This window comes from Pipistrellus hanaki (assembly GCF_964339955.1).
Source record: "Pipistrellus hanaki genome assembly, chromosome: 9".
Classification (NCBI taxonomy): Eukaryota; Metazoa; Chordata; class Mammalia; order Chiroptera; family Vespertilionidae; genus Pipistrellus; species Pipistrellus hanaki.
In genome coordinates, this window is record NC_140511.1 from 18,318,875 (window position 1) to 18,338,316 (window position 19,442).

At 43.8% G+C, this 19,442-nt stretch overlaps 1 protein-coding gene across 6 annotated transcripts in view; it reads right to left on the bottom strand.

Moving 5' to 3' along the window:
* Nucleotides 1–7,586: 7,586 nt before the first annotated feature.
* EXPH5 (exophilin 5) overlaps nucleotides 7,587–19,442 on the bottom strand; it is a 73,242-nt gene continuing 61,386 nt past the window's right edge. For all 6 annotated transcript variants that reach the window (XM_084895132.1, XM_084895131.1, XM_084895133.1 and 3 more), the window contains one exon: nucleotides 7,587–16,106. In XM_084895132.1, the coding sequence (XP_084751258.1) occupies nucleotides 10,765–16,106 (5,342 nt within the window). In that variant the 3' untranslated portion in view covers nucleotides 7,587–10,764. The remainder of the gene's footprint in view (nucleotides 16,107–19,442) is intronic.

Sequence of the window (19,442 nt, forward strand, 5' to 3'; positions counted from 1 at the left end):
GCCTGTGCTCGGCTACCCGCCCCGGCTCCCCCGGCGGCCACGTGGGGGCGCGGGTGGTCTCATGGGGGTACGCACCGAGGAGGGTCGGCGATGGGCCGGTCCTCCTCTCCCCCAGCCTCCTTGGCCCCCAGTCCCTCTCCCCCAGCCTCCTTGACCCCCAGTCCCCTCTTCCCCAGCCTCCTTGGCCCCCAGTCCCCCACCCCAGCCGCCTTGACCCCCCCCCCCCAACCTCCTTTTCCCCAGCCTCCTTGGCCCCTGGGTCCCCCTCTCCCCAGCCTCCTTGGTCCCCAGTCCCCCTCCCCCAGCCTCCTTGGCCCCCGGGTCCCCCTCTCCCCAGCCTCCTTGGCCCCCGGGTCCCCCTCTCCCCACCCTCCTGGGCCCCCGGGTCCCCCTCTCCCCAGCCTCCTTGGCCTCCAGTCCCCCTCCCCCAGCCTCCTTGGCCCCGGGTCCCCCTCTCCCCAGCCTCCCTGGCCCCCAGTCCCTCTCCCCAGCCTCCTTGCCCCCTGGGTCCCCCTCTCCCCAGCCTCCTTGGCCCCTGGGTTCCCCTCTCCCCAGCCTCCTTGGCCCCCAGTCCCCCTCTCCCCAGCCTCCCTGGCCCCCAGTCCCCCTCTCCCCAGCCTCCTTGGCCCCCAGTCCCCCTCTCCCCAGCCTCCTTGCCCCCCGGGTCCCCCTCTCCCCAGCCTCCTTGGCCCCCGGGTCCCCCTCTCCCCAGCCTCCTTGGCCCCCGGGTCCCGCTCTCCCCAGCCTCCCTGGCCCCCGGGTCCCCCTCTCCCCAGCCTCCTTGCCCCCTGGGTCCCCCTCTCCCCAGCCTCCTTGGCCCCCGGGTCCCCCTCTCCCCAGCCTCCTTGGCCCCCGGGTCCCCCTCTCCCCAGCCTCCTTGGCCCCCGGGTCCCCCTCTCCCCAGCCTCCTTGGCCCCCTGATCCCCCTCCCCCAGCCTCCTTGGCCCCGGGTCCCCCTCCCCCCAGCCTCCTTGGCCCCGGGTCCCCCTCCCCCCAGCCTCCTTGGCCCCATGGAGAGCTGGGATCTGGCAAAGAGAGACCGAGGATGAGAGTAACACCCTGGATCGCCAAGGCCTTGGCACGCTGGGCCTCACCTCTGAAATATAGTGGCAACCAGACTTTGGTAAAAACTGCTGTTTGAATTTTAAACCTGCTAAGGCAATTTTCCTGTGCCTGGGACCATAACCTTTGGAGATTAACCACTGAGTTCTGCTTCTGCAAGACAGGGCCACATTCCAACGTCCAGCAGGGTGTGACTGGGAACGACCCTGCGAGCTCACCCCAGTTTTTAGAATATAGTCTTCAGGATTTAGAACAAAGGAAAATTCCTGTGGTTTGAACTGTTGCAGAGTGGAGAGACTTGCTTTGTTCATGGCAATGGGCTTAAGGAGGATGAATTCAAATTCTAAGCAAGGTTACAGGCAGAACTTCCTTTTCTTTTCTTTTTTTTTTTTTTTTTTTTTATTAAAGAGCCAGCCCTATGTGCACTTAGTGGTTATCTCGATACTGGCCTTGAAAACAATACAGTTCTATCCAATTGAGAAGGTGCACCTGGCATGGTATTGAGATTGTGGGCATATCTGGTCTCTGGCCTACAAGGTCAGACAGCTAAGTTTATCTTCATCATTCTTCAAACGGGCTAAAGCAAACTAGAAAGCAACATTTTATCTAGGAAGAACAGCAGAAAATTCCAAACAACAGTTTGTTACAAAATAGGAGTTTTCCTTCTCAGAACCTTTATAAAGAACTACCTGCCCCTGAAGCAGCACAGTCGTGTGGAGTCCGCCTGCGTGTGGTGCTCTTGCGGCTGTCCTGGCCAGATATTTCAATAAATCTTTGCCTGCTTTTTTAATAAATCATCAGCCTCTGGTGGTCTTATTTTGAACCCAGGGTTCAACCCCACAACAACCTCTTGTTGCTTGAAAATGTCAACTGTTTAGAGGAAAATGGATTTTAAAGGAGGCAACCTCTGTGGTGACTGCAGAAGGTAGGCGGGGAGGGAATGAAAGACCCAGCAGCGAAGAATTTAGGGAACTGCCTTCAGACAGGGAATTTCACTGGTTGTGTCTGCATGTTTCAAGTTGAAAGCTTCCCTATGCTCTAGCTACCACTTTAAAAAATATATATTTGAAACATTTTGTTCCCATTCTTCCAAAATCAAACTTTGAAAAAAAATTTTCCAGAGAAATAATCTGAGGGTTAGCTGGTACTGGATAATGAAATATGGCCTGATAAATTGTGTAACACACGTGGTCACACCCACTTTTATGAAGAACATGTCAAAGAAGCCACATAATTGTATCCGAACACTCCTTTAGCAATACTGCCTCTGCACCAACCTGTTTTCTTTCTTAATCCATATCTTTAAAAGTGCATCTCTTCAGATCCACAGATGTCTCGGCCAGATTCTTTATCACACAGCAAATTGAATTTACACAACAAGCACTAATTCAGTGCCTCCTATGTCTTAGACATGACACTTTGGCTTCAAAACTCCTGTGGTTTCGTGGACAAGAAAGAGAGAGGCAGAGTAAACAGTGTAATGGGTGCTAAAGTGTGGGTGCCAGGTACTGCGTGGGGTCTGGGATGTTAGCCTACCTGCAAGCTAACACGTTAGTCTGTATTGCTTCATGGATGCTGCCAGAAGACACAGACTCCTGGGTCAGAGATAGAGAACTTCCTCAGTCTCTGCAAAAGCAGCAGCGAGAGCTTCACGGTGGTGTGTGCTGGGTCCCCATGACCTCCGTTAGGGGCTGAACTGAAACCCTCCAAAATTCATATGCTGAAGCGCTAACTGCCGAGCCTCGGAATTTAACTGCATTTGAAGTCAGGGACTATTAATTTAAAACGGGCATTGGGGCAGGCCCTAATCTCACCTGACTGGTGTACTTACAAGAAGAGGAAATTTGGGCATGCAGACATTAGGAGAGTTTGGGCATAGACAAAAGACCACGTGAGGATGCAGTGAGAAGGCAGCCATCTGCAACCCAAGGAGAGAGGCCCCAGGAGAGACCAAACCTGTGGACGACTTGATCTTGGATTCCAGCCTCCAGAACTCTGTCCTGTAAGCCACCCAGTCTGTAGTCTGTGGTATTTTGTTATGGCAGCTCTAGAAAACCAATATACACACACACACACACACACACACACACACACACACCCCCGCCCCACAATCCCCCGCCGCCCCACAACCCACCAGATCCAGTGGGGACAATGCAAAAGGCCTAACAAGGATGCCTGCATTGCAAGAGAAGCACATGGAATTTAGGGCATTACTGCTTTTTTTTTTTTAATTTTTTAAAAATATTTTTTATTGATATTTTACAGAGAGGAGGAAGGGAAAGAGATAGAGAGCTAGAAATGTCAATGAGAGAGAAACATCGACCAGCTGCCTCTTGCACACCCCCTACCGGGGAAACATCGACCAGCTGCCTCTTGCACACCCCCTACCGGGGATGTGCCCGCAACCAAGGTACATACCCTTGACCGGAATCGAACCTGGGACCTTTCAGTCCGAAGACCGATGCTCTACCACTGAGCCAAACCAGTTTCGGCGCATTACTGCTTTTAGAGCAAGGTGAATTAAGCCTGCTCTGTGTAGGTGAGGAGATGTTATCCTCCTTCAAGGTGGCTTGCTGTAAACACATGACAAATGGCAGGGGTGAAGAGTGGTCAAGGACATTCTTTTTAAAAAATAGATTTTTTATTGATTTCAGAGAGGAAGGGAGAGATAGAAACATCAATGACAAGAGATAATCATTGATCAGCTGTCTCCTGCACACCCTACACTGGGGATCAAGTTTGTAACCCATGTATATGCCCTGACCAGGAATTGAACCGTGACCTCCTGGTTTATAGGTTGACGCTCAATCACTGAGCCACACCAGCTGGGCAGGACTTTTCATTCTTGGCATACATATCGAAAACATTCAGAGATGTTCAGGGCCCCTGGCAAACTGCCTCTCCCAATATTAGTGCTTCATATGAAGGGCAGTTAACCTCATCTTGGTGGAATTCAGAGAGGCTTTCTGAAAGAGATCACGCCCAGGCTTAAACATGAAAATCATGTTGTGGGAAGAGGGGGAGAAGGTCTTTCCTGGCGATAGAAAAGTCACGCTTTACCCAGTTTTGCTCCAGTGGTTAGAGCATTGGGACTGAAGGGTCTCAGGTTCGATACCAGTCAAGGGCGTGCACCTCAGTTGCAGGGTCCATCCGCAGAACTAGTGGGCAGAAGGCAACCAATCAATGTGTTTTTCTCACATCAATGTTTTTCTCTCTCTCTCTCTCTCTCTCTCCCCTCCTCCTCCCTTCCACTCTTTCTAAAAATCAACGGGGGAAAATAATCTTGAAGTAAATTATACACTTCAGGAAGTTTCTATTCCCTTTGCCATTCATCTCCATGTTGAGCTCCAATCTCAGACACAGAATTATGGTCTGTATTGCACTGGTGCCTGGAATCATCATATTAAAGCTATGTAAACGTCACAGCTATTGATTGTCCAAATACATCATGGCATTTTTACCCATTTCTAGTAACTGCTTCTCTCTCTCTCTCTCTCTCCCTCTCTCTCTCCCTCTCTCTCTCTCTCATTCTTTTTACCCACAATCCACAGGGTAACAATGAGGCTTTATAAAACATCACCTTAACCCAAGGATGGCCACAGTTGATTGGCCCATAGTTTGGAACCTGCTTCATGCTGACTAATCAGAATCTTTTCTTTGGGAGTTTAAAAATCAGAGTTAAGGGATTTCAATGTGTAACTGACATCTCTTAAATAGAGGCAATGTAAATGTTACCATTCATTTATTTAATAATATTTATTTATTTATTTATTTATTGCCTTGTAGATGAAATGGAGGAGAAAACTTAAGAGAGTTTTCTATATAGTGCACCATACAGGCTTGGTACAGTTCATAAGTGGCATCTCCACCCTTGGTTTTAGGGATAGCTCTGTTTCTTATGATAAATTCCTCTCTTGACGTTAGAGAACTATCTCATTTTCAGTATTAATTAATTTAAAAAAATTTACATGGGCTTAGGCAAGCTTAGATCCCATAAAATGCACAAATATTTAATTACTTCAATAATATTTATTCAGCACAAAATTTATCATATATTTTATAAGGCAATGGGGTTATAAACCTGTATTTATTACAGTTCCTAGAGTGAATTTTAATTGCTAGATATTTGGTTTAAATATTGCATTCAGAATCTCATAGTATAGGTGTAATTCCCTCCCTCAAAGATGGTGGCACCCACAGCCAATAAGGAGGGAATATGCTAATGGACTGCTCTGGGCCAGCCGAGGCTTGCACTGCCAGCAGTGGCAGCAGCAGAGGCATTGCCTTCCCCTGACCACTAGGTTGCCTCCCACCCCTGAGGGCTTCTGGACTGTGAGAGGGGGGGCCCAGGCTGAGGGACCCCCTCCAATGCATGAATTTTCATGCTCCGGGCATGAAAAAGCATAATGTTTCATAAAAACAAGTACAAATTTCAGGCTTTTAAAAGAAAATAACATTCAATATTCTCCTGGATAGTAAACTTTAAAAAAAATGATCTTTAATTTTTTTATCTGTATACCCACTGAAATGTTAAAGTTGGTGGTATAAGGGCAGGCTAAATAGCCATCTCAGACGGTGAGTAGAGAAAAATTGAATTTATTTAAGGAAAAGGGGATGGGAGGTGGGGATATCCAAAGGGAAGGGCTACACAGAGAAAAGGGGGCCTTGGGGACAGGTTCAGGAGGTTAGCCCAGATCAGCTGCTACTGTTCATTGCTGCCCTGGTTGCAAGTCTCATGGGATCCCTTAGAGGTTGGGGGAAGTGTGCCTGTGGGGGAATGGCATGGGTGTGCTCCTTGGAGGGAGGGTGTACACGGTTCTCTGTCCTGAGCACATTTATCTTTCTTCCAGGTGGAAATCCTAGGGGAGGTCTCAGGAAAGGGTCTTAATGGACTATTCATCAACTTCCCAGGTGCGCTCATTCAGGTCCTGGTCTCCATGGATTGGTCAGTGCCAGGACAGGGGGTCATTAGTCAGTGGTCAGTGCAGCTGGTCCTGAGGCAGCCAGGGTGTGACTTGCCTGGTTTTGCTGCTTTTCAGGGCCTGGAACTGAAACACAACTGAGGCCTAGATGTTATCTTTAGGGAGGAAAAGGTCAGGTGTCTAAATCACATGACTAGTGATATGTTAGGGGAGGACAGGTTACCCTGGGGGTGAGGTTCTTGTTTTCCTAGTTTTGTCCTCACTAGGCATCCAGAACGTTCTTCCCTGGTGAGTTTCTATACCTGGCCCACTGTCCTTGCTCTGCTCATGTGTAACACCCACTGATATGTTAGAAGTGCATAATATAATTATATACTTATGTTTCTTTTTTTAAATATTGTTGAAAGTATTACATATGTCCCCCATTGACCTCTCCCAGCTGCCTCCACCCCCCATCCCAGGTGTTCACCCTCCTTATTGTCTGTGTGTGTGTGTGTGTGTGTGTGTATATATATATATATATATATATATATATATATATACACATTTTGTGTGTGTGTGTGTATTTACATTTTTTTTTTGGGGGGGGTTGCTACCCTCCCTCTTTTTCCTGATGTTTTTGAACATACCTTCCAACAGCCCCCCCCACATCCCACTTCTACCTACCCCGACTCCCTGCCACAAAGCAGTCTTGTATGTATTCCTCTGTATGTACACATGCATATGCAGGGGTGTTGTTAATAATTACAAAAACGAGATTTTGCTTTTCTCACTCAACAGTACTCATGCAAACTCTTCCAAGTCAACGTATGCCGTTAATTTTATTCTTTTTAATGGTAATATTACATATGTGTATGCCCCATAAATATATTCAATCATGTTTTTTTTATCAGGTATTCACTTTATTTCCAGTTTTGCTATAATTGAACATTGTAGCAATAAACATTCTTCTGTGTGTAAGTCTATACGTACGATTGCTTTTATTTCTATTGCTTTCTGGGGGAAATGAATATGATGGTTCAGTGTGCTGGCTCCCTCAACTCCCTGTTTCTGCATCTTGTGAGTCATAACCCGGTTATGAGCAGTTGGACTTTTATTAACATCAATGTATTTACAATGTAGGGGAATACATTCTTTAGCGAAAAGTCTCTAAAAGAGCTCCGTATGAACTCAATTCTGTGGCACGGTTTTAGCTCTGTGTCTATTTCCTCAGCCCTGCCATTGTTGAGCAGGAATTAACATTGCATGTCTTATTTGCAAAGACCTATTTATTTTTCATCATTGCTCCTGGGCAGGAAGACCCAGATCCCTCTTCCTCTATAACTGTGGGAGCTCTCAGAGAAACGCCAGACTTTATCACTCCTCTTCTATTCGGCAACCGGGTGCAACGATCCCACTTGTTGGTTGCCTGTTTTGGGGTACCAATAGAAGAAGAGAGAGGCCGCTGTTTCTTAAAACCACTCATATGATTGATATTCAATAATCACCAAAAAGATGTGTTTGCACACTTTCATACTGTGCCTCTTCCCTTTGTAGTTCTGAAACTTTCACATTTTAAAAAAATCATCATTTGAGGATGGGAATAGAAACGAAGTCAAAGAGTGCATTTATTAAAGTCATTTATTTCAACACAGGTGTTGTTTTAAAGGTGCGCTTTGCCTCATTTCACATCTGGAGAACAGGTTTGAGAGCAAGTACATAAAAGGGTTATTTGACAACATTTTAACCAAAGTGCGTAAGGCTTATTTGTGTCAGGACACAGGAGTTCCCAATTCAAAGAGCCCCTAAGTGGTAACACATCACAAAGTTGCTTTGGGAATACAATATTTACACATTTACACTGTACATCTAAGTGAGATAGTCTAGAGCAGTGGTACTGTCGTTAACAATAAACTCTTACAGTAAGGTCTCTTTAACCCACTGGCATCCTTTACAGATTTTCCAATTTGATTCCCATCTTCACCATCATCTAAATGGACTTTCTTTCATCACCTCCAATACAGGCACAACGTTACCTCCCACAGTCACTTTTATTAGCTTATTATCAGCCAAAACCTTGCTAGGAGCAGTTGGACTTTTATTAACATTAATGTATTTACAACGTAAGGGAATATATTCTTTAGCAAAAAGTCTCTAAAAATTAAAATAACCTCATTAGGCCCTATTTTAAATGCACTTTATGTTTAAAAATTTATGGTTTTTGAAGCCCATTATCTAAACAAGTTAATAATTTACCAGATACTTATTAGTATTGATTCCCTCCTGAATTATTCCATCTATAAGTATAAAAATTACTATTATAAATTACTACAGCTATACCAAAAATGAATATGAAAAAGCAGTAGTTTTTATGTTAAAATACATAGAAATTTGCTGTACTTCTTTAACGAAGTGTTTTATAAAAGTATAAAACTATAGAAGGTGCTATTTTAATAAAATTTTCTGTGTTCTTGATTCTTAAGTCAAACCAACAGCAAACATTACAAATCGTGCAAGTCAGCGCTGTCCATCAGTTAACCTTAAAACCAGATATAGTAGATTCCAGTGCAAAGAATCAGGCCCCCAAAACAGGGCCCCAAGGTGTTTTATCCTCACATTAACTTACCTACGTTAACTACGTTAAGTTTCAATGCAAATATAGCCTAAACTCAGTGAAAAATAAGCTAACTTCATCTCATCTTTTGTAGCATACATGTAGAATCAGGTATTTACTGAAATAGAACTCAAAAGCTGATCATTAAAAAAACCAAGAATCAATATTAAAATAGGAATTGAATATCTTTAAATTACTTAGAAAATATAGGTCATGGTTTATGAAAACTTAAATAAACAGATAAATAGAAAAAGGGAAAGGGAGAATTTACAAACATCCATAACACAAAATATTAAGTGCTATTTCTTACCATACAAAATTCAAATTAAAAATACAGAATAGCCGAAACCAGTTTGGCTCAGTGGATAGAGCATCGGCTTGCGGACTCAAGGGTCCCAAGTTCGATTCCGGTCAAGGGCATGTACCTTGGTTGCAGGCACATCCCCAGTGGGGGTGTGTGCAAGAGGCAGCTGATCGATGTTTCTCTCTCATTGATGTTTCTCTCTTCCTCTCTGTAAAAAACCAACAAAATATATTTTAAAAAAATACAGAAGAGTTGATTTTAAATTCTATTATCAGTCTCTTTAAGATCAAGATTGTTCCGACGCTGAAGTTTAAAACAATTTACAGGTTTAAGGATTAGCTTTCACGTCAGTTACCACATCTTCATTCGTTTTGAGTTGCATGGGAACAACATAAACTTGCCCTAGCATTTTGCTTCTACGCCAGGCAATGATTAAGAAGATAATGATAATGTAGCACTGTCTTGAATTTTATCAGTTCCAGATCTCCATACAGGTCACCAACACCTATCATTATCCTTAATTTATATGGATAAAACAGACTGGTGAGGAAGTAAGTATAAACCAAACCAATGAAACCCACTCATGTTGACCTTCATAGCACTAAGATCCAGGGTGGCATGCTTTCTGTAGTTTTAGCAAATTATCTTTATTCTGAGGAGGAGAGAAATCCCCCCCCCCCAAAGTTCTGCATGCCAACTAAAGAGTTAAGAAAGTCAGGTATTTAGAGCATCTGGGAAGTTATTTAGGTAAATTACTGAAAGGATCACAGTGACAAGCCCTTAGAAGCTCTGCCTTGGAATTTCCTAAGGGGTTGGTAAATGAACACACAGGTGAGGGACTTGGCCAAGGCCACCATCGGAAACTTATGTCTAAAATGTCCCACATGGAAAAAAGTATTCTACCCTGCAACGAAGAAATGGAACAAATGCAGTATGGAAATGGGAAAAACCAGTTGCTTAGAGGGCTGCAATGGGGAATTCAGTGTAAAGAAGGGTCACTACTTCTCTCCGCCACTCAGGGATGTTTCTTTCCTAAGCAGAAATTCTGTGTCCAAGCCTCCTGCCCCCTCAGGTCCTTGACTTGATTAAAATTTAGCTCTTAAGAATTCAGCCAATTCTAACAAACAATTTCAAAGGAACTCCTACAAGTGTTGCTTGGCTTCCTAGGAATCCAGCTCCTTATCTATCATCTTGACAAGCACTCAAGACATGTGCTCCCTGGCTCCACTGTGGATATAACAGGGGACATCCTTATAAAAATTCACTTTTTCTTTGTCAAAGAAAATAAACCCTAAGCTCAAACCTCCTAAATGTTAATGAGTCAAACAGGATGATACTATTTAAACCATGGTCATCATCCCTACATTTTATGTAATGCCATGATGTGGGGTGTGGGCCAGAGGAGGGCAACAGAGAGTTTTGCAGTTGTACTAAGTAACTATTAAGTTTTGTATGTGTTTGGGATATTGGTGTTGCAAATCACAATGAAAGGTATATATATATGTCATGGGGATAGTAGAGCAGAAAGCCAAAATTGAACAGTGAACTAGAGACTAAATTGGGTATGGGGAGGAAGACTAAGGATATATATTATATATATATATATATATATATATATATATATATATATATATATATAGAGAGAGAGAGAGAGAGAGAGAGAGAGAGAGAGAAAATAGCAGAAAAACCCTCAAAATGAGAATTTGTTGCTGTGGAATTCAGGAAGTAGAGGGGAAAAAAGAAAAAGAATTTGGGTTGCTTCAGGGCAGGTACTACCCAAATAGATTTATATATATTTGTTCTTCCCATAAACATACACAATTATACTTTATTTCCACTGTAAGCTTTTGGAGAAAAGGTTATTCATTTTATTGGAAAAAGCCTCATAGTTCTGACTCTTTGTCATTTTCATCCAGGTAGTACTCATCATCTGTGGTTGTGTCTGTGTCACAGTCTGAGTCCACCGGATCCTCTTCATAGATATTAAGTGGAACATCTGGAGATAGGCCACCTTCTGGCACCACATTGCTAGGAGAATCTGAGCTCGATGACTCAGGAGGGTGAACTATACCATCTTTCAGGAAGCCAGGGTTCTTCAGAAAACTTGGTTTCCATAGCCTTCCCTGTGTGAGCGACCTCTTTACATTCTCCAAGAAAGCCAACTGCTGTTCTTTCCCAAATATCCCATAGTCAATGGGTCTGGATATAGAGGTTGCTGACTTGGGACCCGTTTCCGGCCTGCCACTCTGCAAAGCCCAGCTTCCATTTTCATCACAGGAGGAACGTCCAGAAAAAGATTTGAATCTTCGACCGCACTCACTGTTGTTAGGGAACTCATCCCCAAGGGTCAGGCGGCTCAGGGCGTGGTCAATAGACGTGGTTTCAGAAAAATGGCGCTCCCTGGCTTTGGGAGGGTGACTTTTGCGTAGCAGGTTGCCATGCACGTGGATATTTTTTAGACTCTTTGAGCGATAGGGGTGTGGCTCAGGTCCCCGCTCCTGACAGGCAGTGCTCCTTTGTTGTTGCTGACAAATGGCCAGTGGGATGCTTCCTGTGGATTTCTCCGCAGGCTCCAATGGGAGAGGAGGGGTCAGCTTCCTCTGATGGCTGGAGAAATGAGCTTCTCTGAAGCTGGGGAAGGTGGCTTGGGCCAGGGCTCCTGACTCTCTTTCCAAACTCTGAACTGCTGTGACATCTTTAGAAGTCTCATACTTTGGTGATGATTCTGAGACATTTCTAAACTCATTCTGACGTGGTTGTGAAATGCTGTTAGACTTCAGATTGCTTAAGGGCGTCTGAGCTTCTCTGTTGGATGTTATAGTAATCTGGAAAGGGTCCTCAGATTTCTCCGCATCCATCCCCTCATTATGCAACTTGCTTTCATCTTTGGATTCTGTGGACTTTGGAGTAGGCTCAGGGGACAGTGGATTGCAGTCTGGGGGAGCGAGAGACAAACCACCAAAGCCAGAGCAGGTCTCACTTGGGGGGAAGACAGTAGCTATGTGTCTTCTGGGGCTTACATCTTTAGCTGGAAGTTTTCTGCCTGCTCTGGACATGGTTGCCAATCTGTGTTTAACTGAAGATCTGCTTTTCCCTTTTTCTGCGTCATCCAAACTGGTTTTGTTTTTATTGCTTCCTGCAGGAAGTGAGAGTTGATCCCAGGCCAACCCCTGCGTTCCATCGTTAGCCTTCCCCTTCTTTGTCAGAGTTACCTCCTGACTTCTTGGAGGTAGTTCTCTGGGTTCCGACTGCAAACTGTCTAAGTCTCGTTCACTTGAACGAGTCTCCTCATCAAGATGTAGTTTATACAAAGCTGGAGTAAGAGCACAGACTTGGCTTTCTGAGTCAGAAAGGGCTTTATCAGTCTCTTCTTGGAAATCTGCTCCTCTGACTCTCCTAGGCTGCAATCCTTCAGAGTAGTCATCGTTAGGGCTGCCTGTGATGGCTCTCTGAAGACACTTGGAGCTTCCAGTAGGTGGGATGGCTACACCACCACCTGCACACTCCCCCGAACGTCTGGTTTTCAGATTTTCGATGTGCCCTTCTGAACGGGCTGGAGGATTAGAAGGACCATTATCAGCAGATTTAATGGAGTGCTGACAATTTTCAGATTTCTCTTCTGTGACTTTTTTCTCTGGAAGCATCGATGAAGTACGCAGGGTTTCACTTTGCAACTTTCCCCGCCTCTTTTTCTTGCTTTGTGAATCGCCTGGAGGTGTTTTAGCTAAGTTATCTGGGGAAATCTCTTTAGTTTTAGATTCTCCTTTATGAAGAGAAACATCTGCCTCAGTAGAAGCCATTTCCCGTAGTGTAGGCTCTGAGGGCCCAACACTTGGTGATTGTAAAACAGTCTCCTTCTCAGTGTGAGAAAGGCAGCGGCTGTTTTCCTGAACAGAGCTGAACGGCGACGTTGGGTCTTCAGATGAAGTTGTTCCTGACTGCTCTTGTGTAGAATAATTTAGTTTCTCTTTTTCTAAACTATCAGGGCATGTTTCAGATGCCACTTTAGTTGATTCTGTGAGTGAGTCGATATTTTCAGTGTACTTTTGGAGGAGGCTACGGAATGTTTTGCTGTGTTTCCTTGGTAGAGTGTAATATATTGAAACTATCTCAAGACACTTGACATTCTCTTCATCACCAGAAACAGAAAACATACTCGTAGTAGTCTTAACTTTATGTAATGTTTCCCCACTTTTCCCCCCTGACATGTCTGAAGAAAAAGGTAAAGGGTCTTCATTTGAAAGGGGAAATGTACCTGTCTTGGAGGCAGTGATTTTACCAGCCTTTTCAATGCCTTCTTGGCAGTGGTCCTTTTGGTGGTGTCTTTTGGTTAAAGAACAATCCCTAGCAGACGAGTCACTTTCCAGAGGGTTAATGGTTTTCTCCCAAGGTCTTGGTGTTACAGCAGAAGCATCCATGTCTGTGATCAAGCATTTTTCTCTTTCATCTTTTCCAAGGGAGGTGTATGGTACCCCTAAAGGACATGACACAGCCCTCTTGATGAGGAATGGAATGGGTCTTCTTCTAATGAATGCAGCTCCAGTGTTTGTCATCCTCTCTGTGGCTTCAGGCCCAGCTGAGGCCGAGTCTGAAACTACTTTGGAACATCTGCTTTCTGACTCTGAAGAGATGGGGCTGGATTTGTTGGACGTGTCTCTTCCTATCGGACCGTCTGCATTTGTTTCAGACTGGCGTGGAAGTGGCTTATTCCTCAAGGAAGGCGCCATTGTCTTACTTTCTGACTTCCTGCTACTCATGAGGGAACTGGCTGCCGTTCTTGGTAAGCTGCCATAAGTTGCGTGAAGCTCAGGAGGCTTGGAATCACTTGGATTCACCTCAGCGAGGCTACTGCTGCCGCGTGTGGGCGCTGGTTTACTTTCTATTTTGCTCAACTTTTCAAGATAGGATATACGCCGTCTTACTTTTCCTCTCCCCTTCCCAGCCCTGAAAGGAGACGGTGAATGGCGTTTGACACCAACCGCTTCGTTGTGTATAGACATAAAACCAGCCTCACTGCATTCATTTTCCGAAGGGCTCAGGGTAAACTGATTATTTTGATGCTTGCTATTACTGTCTTCGTTTTCTTTATCTCCCAGAGACAGATCTTTGCCCGAAAGACCTTTCCCAGAGAACATTGAAGTAGAAGGAACTATAAGAGCATCAAGGAAAAAATGATTTGATGGTGAACGATCTGGTGCTGTACTTGATGGCAGACCTAAAGAATCACGCGGGATATTGTGGCCAGCAGTTGACCTGCTACCATTGGTAGAATGAGTGTCCGTACATTGTTCTTCCTTGGTATCTAAAATAGCAGACATTTCTGACGATGGTGCATTTTGATCACCAGTAGATTCAGGGCTCCACTGGCTACTTTCAATAGTGCTTGAGATATCTTCATTACTTACTGTTAGTGCCTGGTGGCCACCTTCCCTTGGGCTTGGAAACAATGATGGTATTCTGCTGTCCTGAATCAAAGGAAAGGGAGTTGCTGGGCCAAGTTTTCTGTTTTCGGTGTAACTCTTACCTTTCTTTGGTTCGTTGGCCTTACCTCTCTGTGATATATGAATTTCGGAGACATCTTTCTCAGAAATGACGTGGGGTGAGTTTTTTGAACTTTCTGTGGTAGATGCATTAAGAACAAATCCATTGGTTTTAGCTGAGTCCTGGGAGAGGGGACTCTGAAAATCAGCTAACGGATTAGAGATTACTGTCTCCGAAACAGGTTGGGGCATTTCACTTGTTGTGTTTGTATGGCCCATCTTGTTCAGTTGTTTGTCTTTTTCCAAAATAGATCCATTCAAGTCTTGCTTATCTTCTTTCACTTCTGTGGCCAAGGTATTGGGTTGGCTTTGAGTAAGAGGTGGAGAATCAACTGGATCGCTGTTGGTCACAGTGACTTCTGTATAGCTTCTTATTAGAAGAGAGGCAGGCTTCATTTTCCGCCAGGTGACTGTGGGATTCTGAAAGTTGGGACCCTGACGATTCCCTTTGTCATCAGGAATTTGGGGGAAGGAACTTCTGAATGAGGATGCCAGAGTCGAAGCAGTTCCAAATGAGTAAGGTTCTTTGTTTACACGTACTTCTACAGGAGAACTGTCCTGTTGACATTCTAACCTCCTAGATTTGATGGAGCAAATATTTGGTATGCCAAAATGAGCCATCTGATTTCCATTACCTTGTGACACCTCCATGCTCTCCCGTGTAGATGTATAAGGACCAAACTGCCAGGGATATGGATCTTCTTGGTCTCTGGAAATACTTGTTCTGTAACTAGGTGAAAATGATGCCCAGTGTTGGGAAGAAACATGATGGCCATGACCAGCTGAGGCACAATTTGCCTCAGGGGAAGTCATTTCAAAGTCTCTGTCAGAAGCAAAAGGTTTCCTACTTTGACAAAAGCCAGACCAGGGAGAATATTCTTCCTGTTGGACCCCAAAAGGACTTTGTCTAAATCTCTGTTGCCTGCTTCGTCCAAAGGTATTGCTAAAAAAAGACCTCGCAAATGGGTTGTCTTGATGGTAGAATGGCATGTTCTCTGAGTTCTCAAATGGGTCAGGACTCACTGTGCTATCCATGGGGGAATTTAAACTTACATTTTGGTAAATATTCTGTGAATGATAAAATTCATATCTCCTATTCTCCTGAAAACACCTGGGATACATATACTGGTCAGCAGGGTCAGTTTCCATTGGTGACTCTTCCTGGGCTGGCCTCTCTCTAGAAGAATCTGGTCTATTCCATATGATGGATGATAAAGGAGTTCTCTTAGGGCTCTGCTGGTGGCGTGGTGGTATAAATCCACTCTTGTCCTGAGTAGTGGCTGGAAAATGTATGCTTCTTGTCGTGAAACGCCCTGAAGCTGGGGAGGCTAATCGTTGCCTGCTGTCAAAACACAGAGAAGTGCTGCCAAAAGCATTCTTTTGGGCATAATCTTCTTTGAAAACCCTGGGCTCCCTTGTTCTGTACATATCATAGATTGACCTTGTTCTAGGAGAAAAGGTTCTAAAACCTTCTCTAGGGGCTCCTGGTCTGAGGATGTCATAGATGGACATGTTAGAAGCTTCATTAGAGCGGTTCTTGTGCCTTCCTGTGGTATTACCATGTTGGTTCCCACTGGAGTAAAAATGACTGAACTGTGTTCTTGACCCATAGTCGAGAGGTGTTCTTGTATTCACTGAGCTTGAAGACTGCTCCTGAGCCAGAGTGCTGTCCAAGTCATCTAAAACTGAAAGGAGAAGATGAGTGACATTTCGACATAACGTTTTGGCCTAATAATTTGAGTTGTTGGAGAAACATACTAATAATTTTATATTTATCATATTATCATAGATGTGATGACATTGGTTTTGATTATAATTTTACAATAGTCTGATTTTACAAAGCTGTAATGAAAGTTTCTTTTTCATGCTTTTTTCAAAGTTAATCTTCCATAATGCCTTAATGGACATAAAGCTACATTTTTTTAAGTGACAGGTTTTAATCATGGCTTCTTTTAGTACTTCTTTTGTGTCACTAAGTAGCTAACCTGTACCTCAAAGGCAAAGTTCTGTGTACCTCAGAGGATTGTAATAGAAATAAGAATTTTTAAACAACTGTTTCATTAAGGAAACAGTAATACCACCTGAAGTTTAACACCTAATTTATAAATATACTTATTTGGATGGATTTGAGCAATACGTAAAATGTAAAGTTCTATACCATATTGTTAAATGATTTGCTAATGGTAGTTTTTCCTGGAAAAATTAAGACCTATTAGTACTCACTTACTGAAAAAAAATTATGGATTGATTTTAGAGAGAGAGGAAGGGAAAGAGAGAGAGATAGGGATCAGGTTTTGTAGTTCCACTTATTTATAAAGCCCATTAGCACTCCTTTAAGATAGGACTTTCTATGTGTCACGCACAATTCTAAGCACTTAATTTATTAACTCATTAAATCCACGCCTAACCTTATAAGATTTGGTATTAATACTAGTCTCGTTTTAAAAATGAGGAAACTGAGGCACAAAGAGATGAGGTAAGCTGCTAAGGTCACACAGCTAGTGAGTACATGGACACAGGCTCTGTCTCCTGAGGCCATGCACACAGCCACTGTGCAGTGCCATTTCTGGGCCGTGAAAGTTCACTTTTCACTGTTTCTTTTCATGAATTATAAAGGTGATTTCACTATGAGCTCATAATGTTACAAGGTTGTGAATGGCCATTGCTTTCTCTCAGTAGCAAGGTGAGAAAATGGTGTCCAAATTAGGTCCTTCTCATGCCAAGACCCTAGGCCAACCCCAGACCAGTGCTCAAGCTTCCGAGGCCCACATCTGTGCTCACAGGCTATTTTCAGTTGGTGTCTCGCTGAATTGTGTTTATTTAATCATATTTGAGATATTTTTCCCAATAAAAACCTGTTAGAATTTAAATAGGATCATAATATTCTAAAGTTTTAAGATTCCCTAACGCCCACATTGTAGTAGATATATAATGAGTGGCCAGATTATTATGATCTCTGAACGCATAATAATCTGGCCACTCAGTGTATATATCCTATATAATAAAGAGGTAATATGCAAATTGATCATCACTCCAACACACAAGATGGCCACCCCCATGTAGTCAAAGATGGCTGCCCCCACGGGGACACAAGATGGCCTGCAGGGGAGGGCAGTTAGGGGGACCAGGCCTACAGGGGAAGGCAGTTGGGGTGGGGGAACCGGGTTGGCAGGGGAGGGCAATTGAGAGCAACCAGGTCTGCAGGGGAGGTTCTATACAATATTGTTAAATGATTTGTTAATGGTAGATAGTTTAGGTCTGCAGGGACCAGGTCTGCAGGGGAGGGCAGTTGGGGGTAATCGGGCTGGCAGAGGATGGCAGTTCAGGGCAACTAGGCTGGCAAGGGAGGGAAGTTAGGGGCAATTGAGCTGGCAGGGGAGCAGTTAGGTGTTATTCAGGCTGGCAGGGGAGTGGTTAAGTGTGATCAGGCTGGCAGACAGAAGCCATTAGGGGCAATCAGGCAGGCAGGCAGGTGAGCGATTGGGAGCCAGCAGTCCTGGATTATGAAAGGGATGTCCCAGATTGGAGAGGGTACAGGCTAGGCTGAGTGACACCCCCTCACGCATGAATTTCATGCACCGGGCCTTTGGTGTGTGTGTGTGTGTGTGTGTGTGTGTGTGTGTGTGTGTGTGTGTATTGGAGGCCCGGTGCATGAATTTGTGCATGGGTAGGGTCCAACCAGCCTGAACAGGGGAAAGGGACAGGGGTGGTAGGCTGGCCTGCCTGCTGGTTGTACCCCTGGTCGAGGGACAATTTGCACATTAGCCTTATATTATATAGGATATACACTCAGTGGCCAGATTATTATGTGTTCAGAGATCATAATAATCTGGCCACTCAGTGTAATTTTACCATATCCATGTTACAATGACTATAAGTAAATGACACATTTATTGAAGAAATGTTCATTAAAGAAAAGAAAATCTTTATGAGAAAAAGTTGGGATTATTTAAATTGCTAAGGCGTTTCTGGTTTACAGAAATCTTTCAGTCTGAGTTACATAAAATGGTTCACTCTCATTGATACTTAAAATTATTTGTTATCAACATACTTGATTTTAACTCTTCAATGATAGGGAAAGTGAGGCATATCAGTATCTGAGTGAATGTAAGTGGGATGCACTTGTGACATGTCAATTAGGGCAGGTGCTGAGGGGTTTTGGCCTCTGTTCTGGATTACCTCTACCCTATATTATTTGTAAATTAGTGCCATCAAGTTTGCACAGCTAGTAGAAGAACTGATTCTGAGCCTTAACAATCTGTAGCTAAGGAATTCCTCAGGGAATCATCCTGTTAATGCTTTAATGAGAAAAAAAAATTTGATTTCATCTCTGAAATCATTTATCCCACATATCCACAAATGAAATAATCAAGCAATGCCAAACTATAAGGTGGGGCAGTAAAAGGAAATACCCGGAAAACAACAACAATAACACCAAAACCAAAACAAAAAACTATGTAACGAGTAACAGTAATCTGCCTTTAAAATAATTATAATAAAATCCCCTTGATTGCTGTTCTCCCTTTCAAGCTGTTTGTAGTTTTTCTTTCCTGAAATAAAGTCTTTTGCTGACCATAAAAGCAATATGTGGCTATAACAGAACATACAGGAAAGAAAGAACAAAAGAGGTAAAATCACCTGGAATCCTCCTCAGAGGTAACCACTCCTTATAGAATCCCAAATTAACAACGCAGTTTTACTAACTACTCTTGAGGTTAAAAAATAAAAAAATAAATCCTGTTCTGCTTCTCCTCTTTATATGAAATGGAAAAAATGAGGCCAAGTCATTTTCTCCATTTTATATAAGGTAGCTCTCGTCTACCAGCAAAACCCTTTTCTGAAACAGAGAATTCCCTCTGGCTCTCTTTCCTCAGAAGCAGATTCTCTGCCAGGAACCATGTTACTAAAAGGGGTCCCTAGGTTGCCAGTAAGCTGGGTGCCTCTCACCGACCACCTCAAGTATCTCAACTACAGGGCCAAGGTGAAGTCACTGCCTTCCCAGACTGAATTTATTGGGTCGG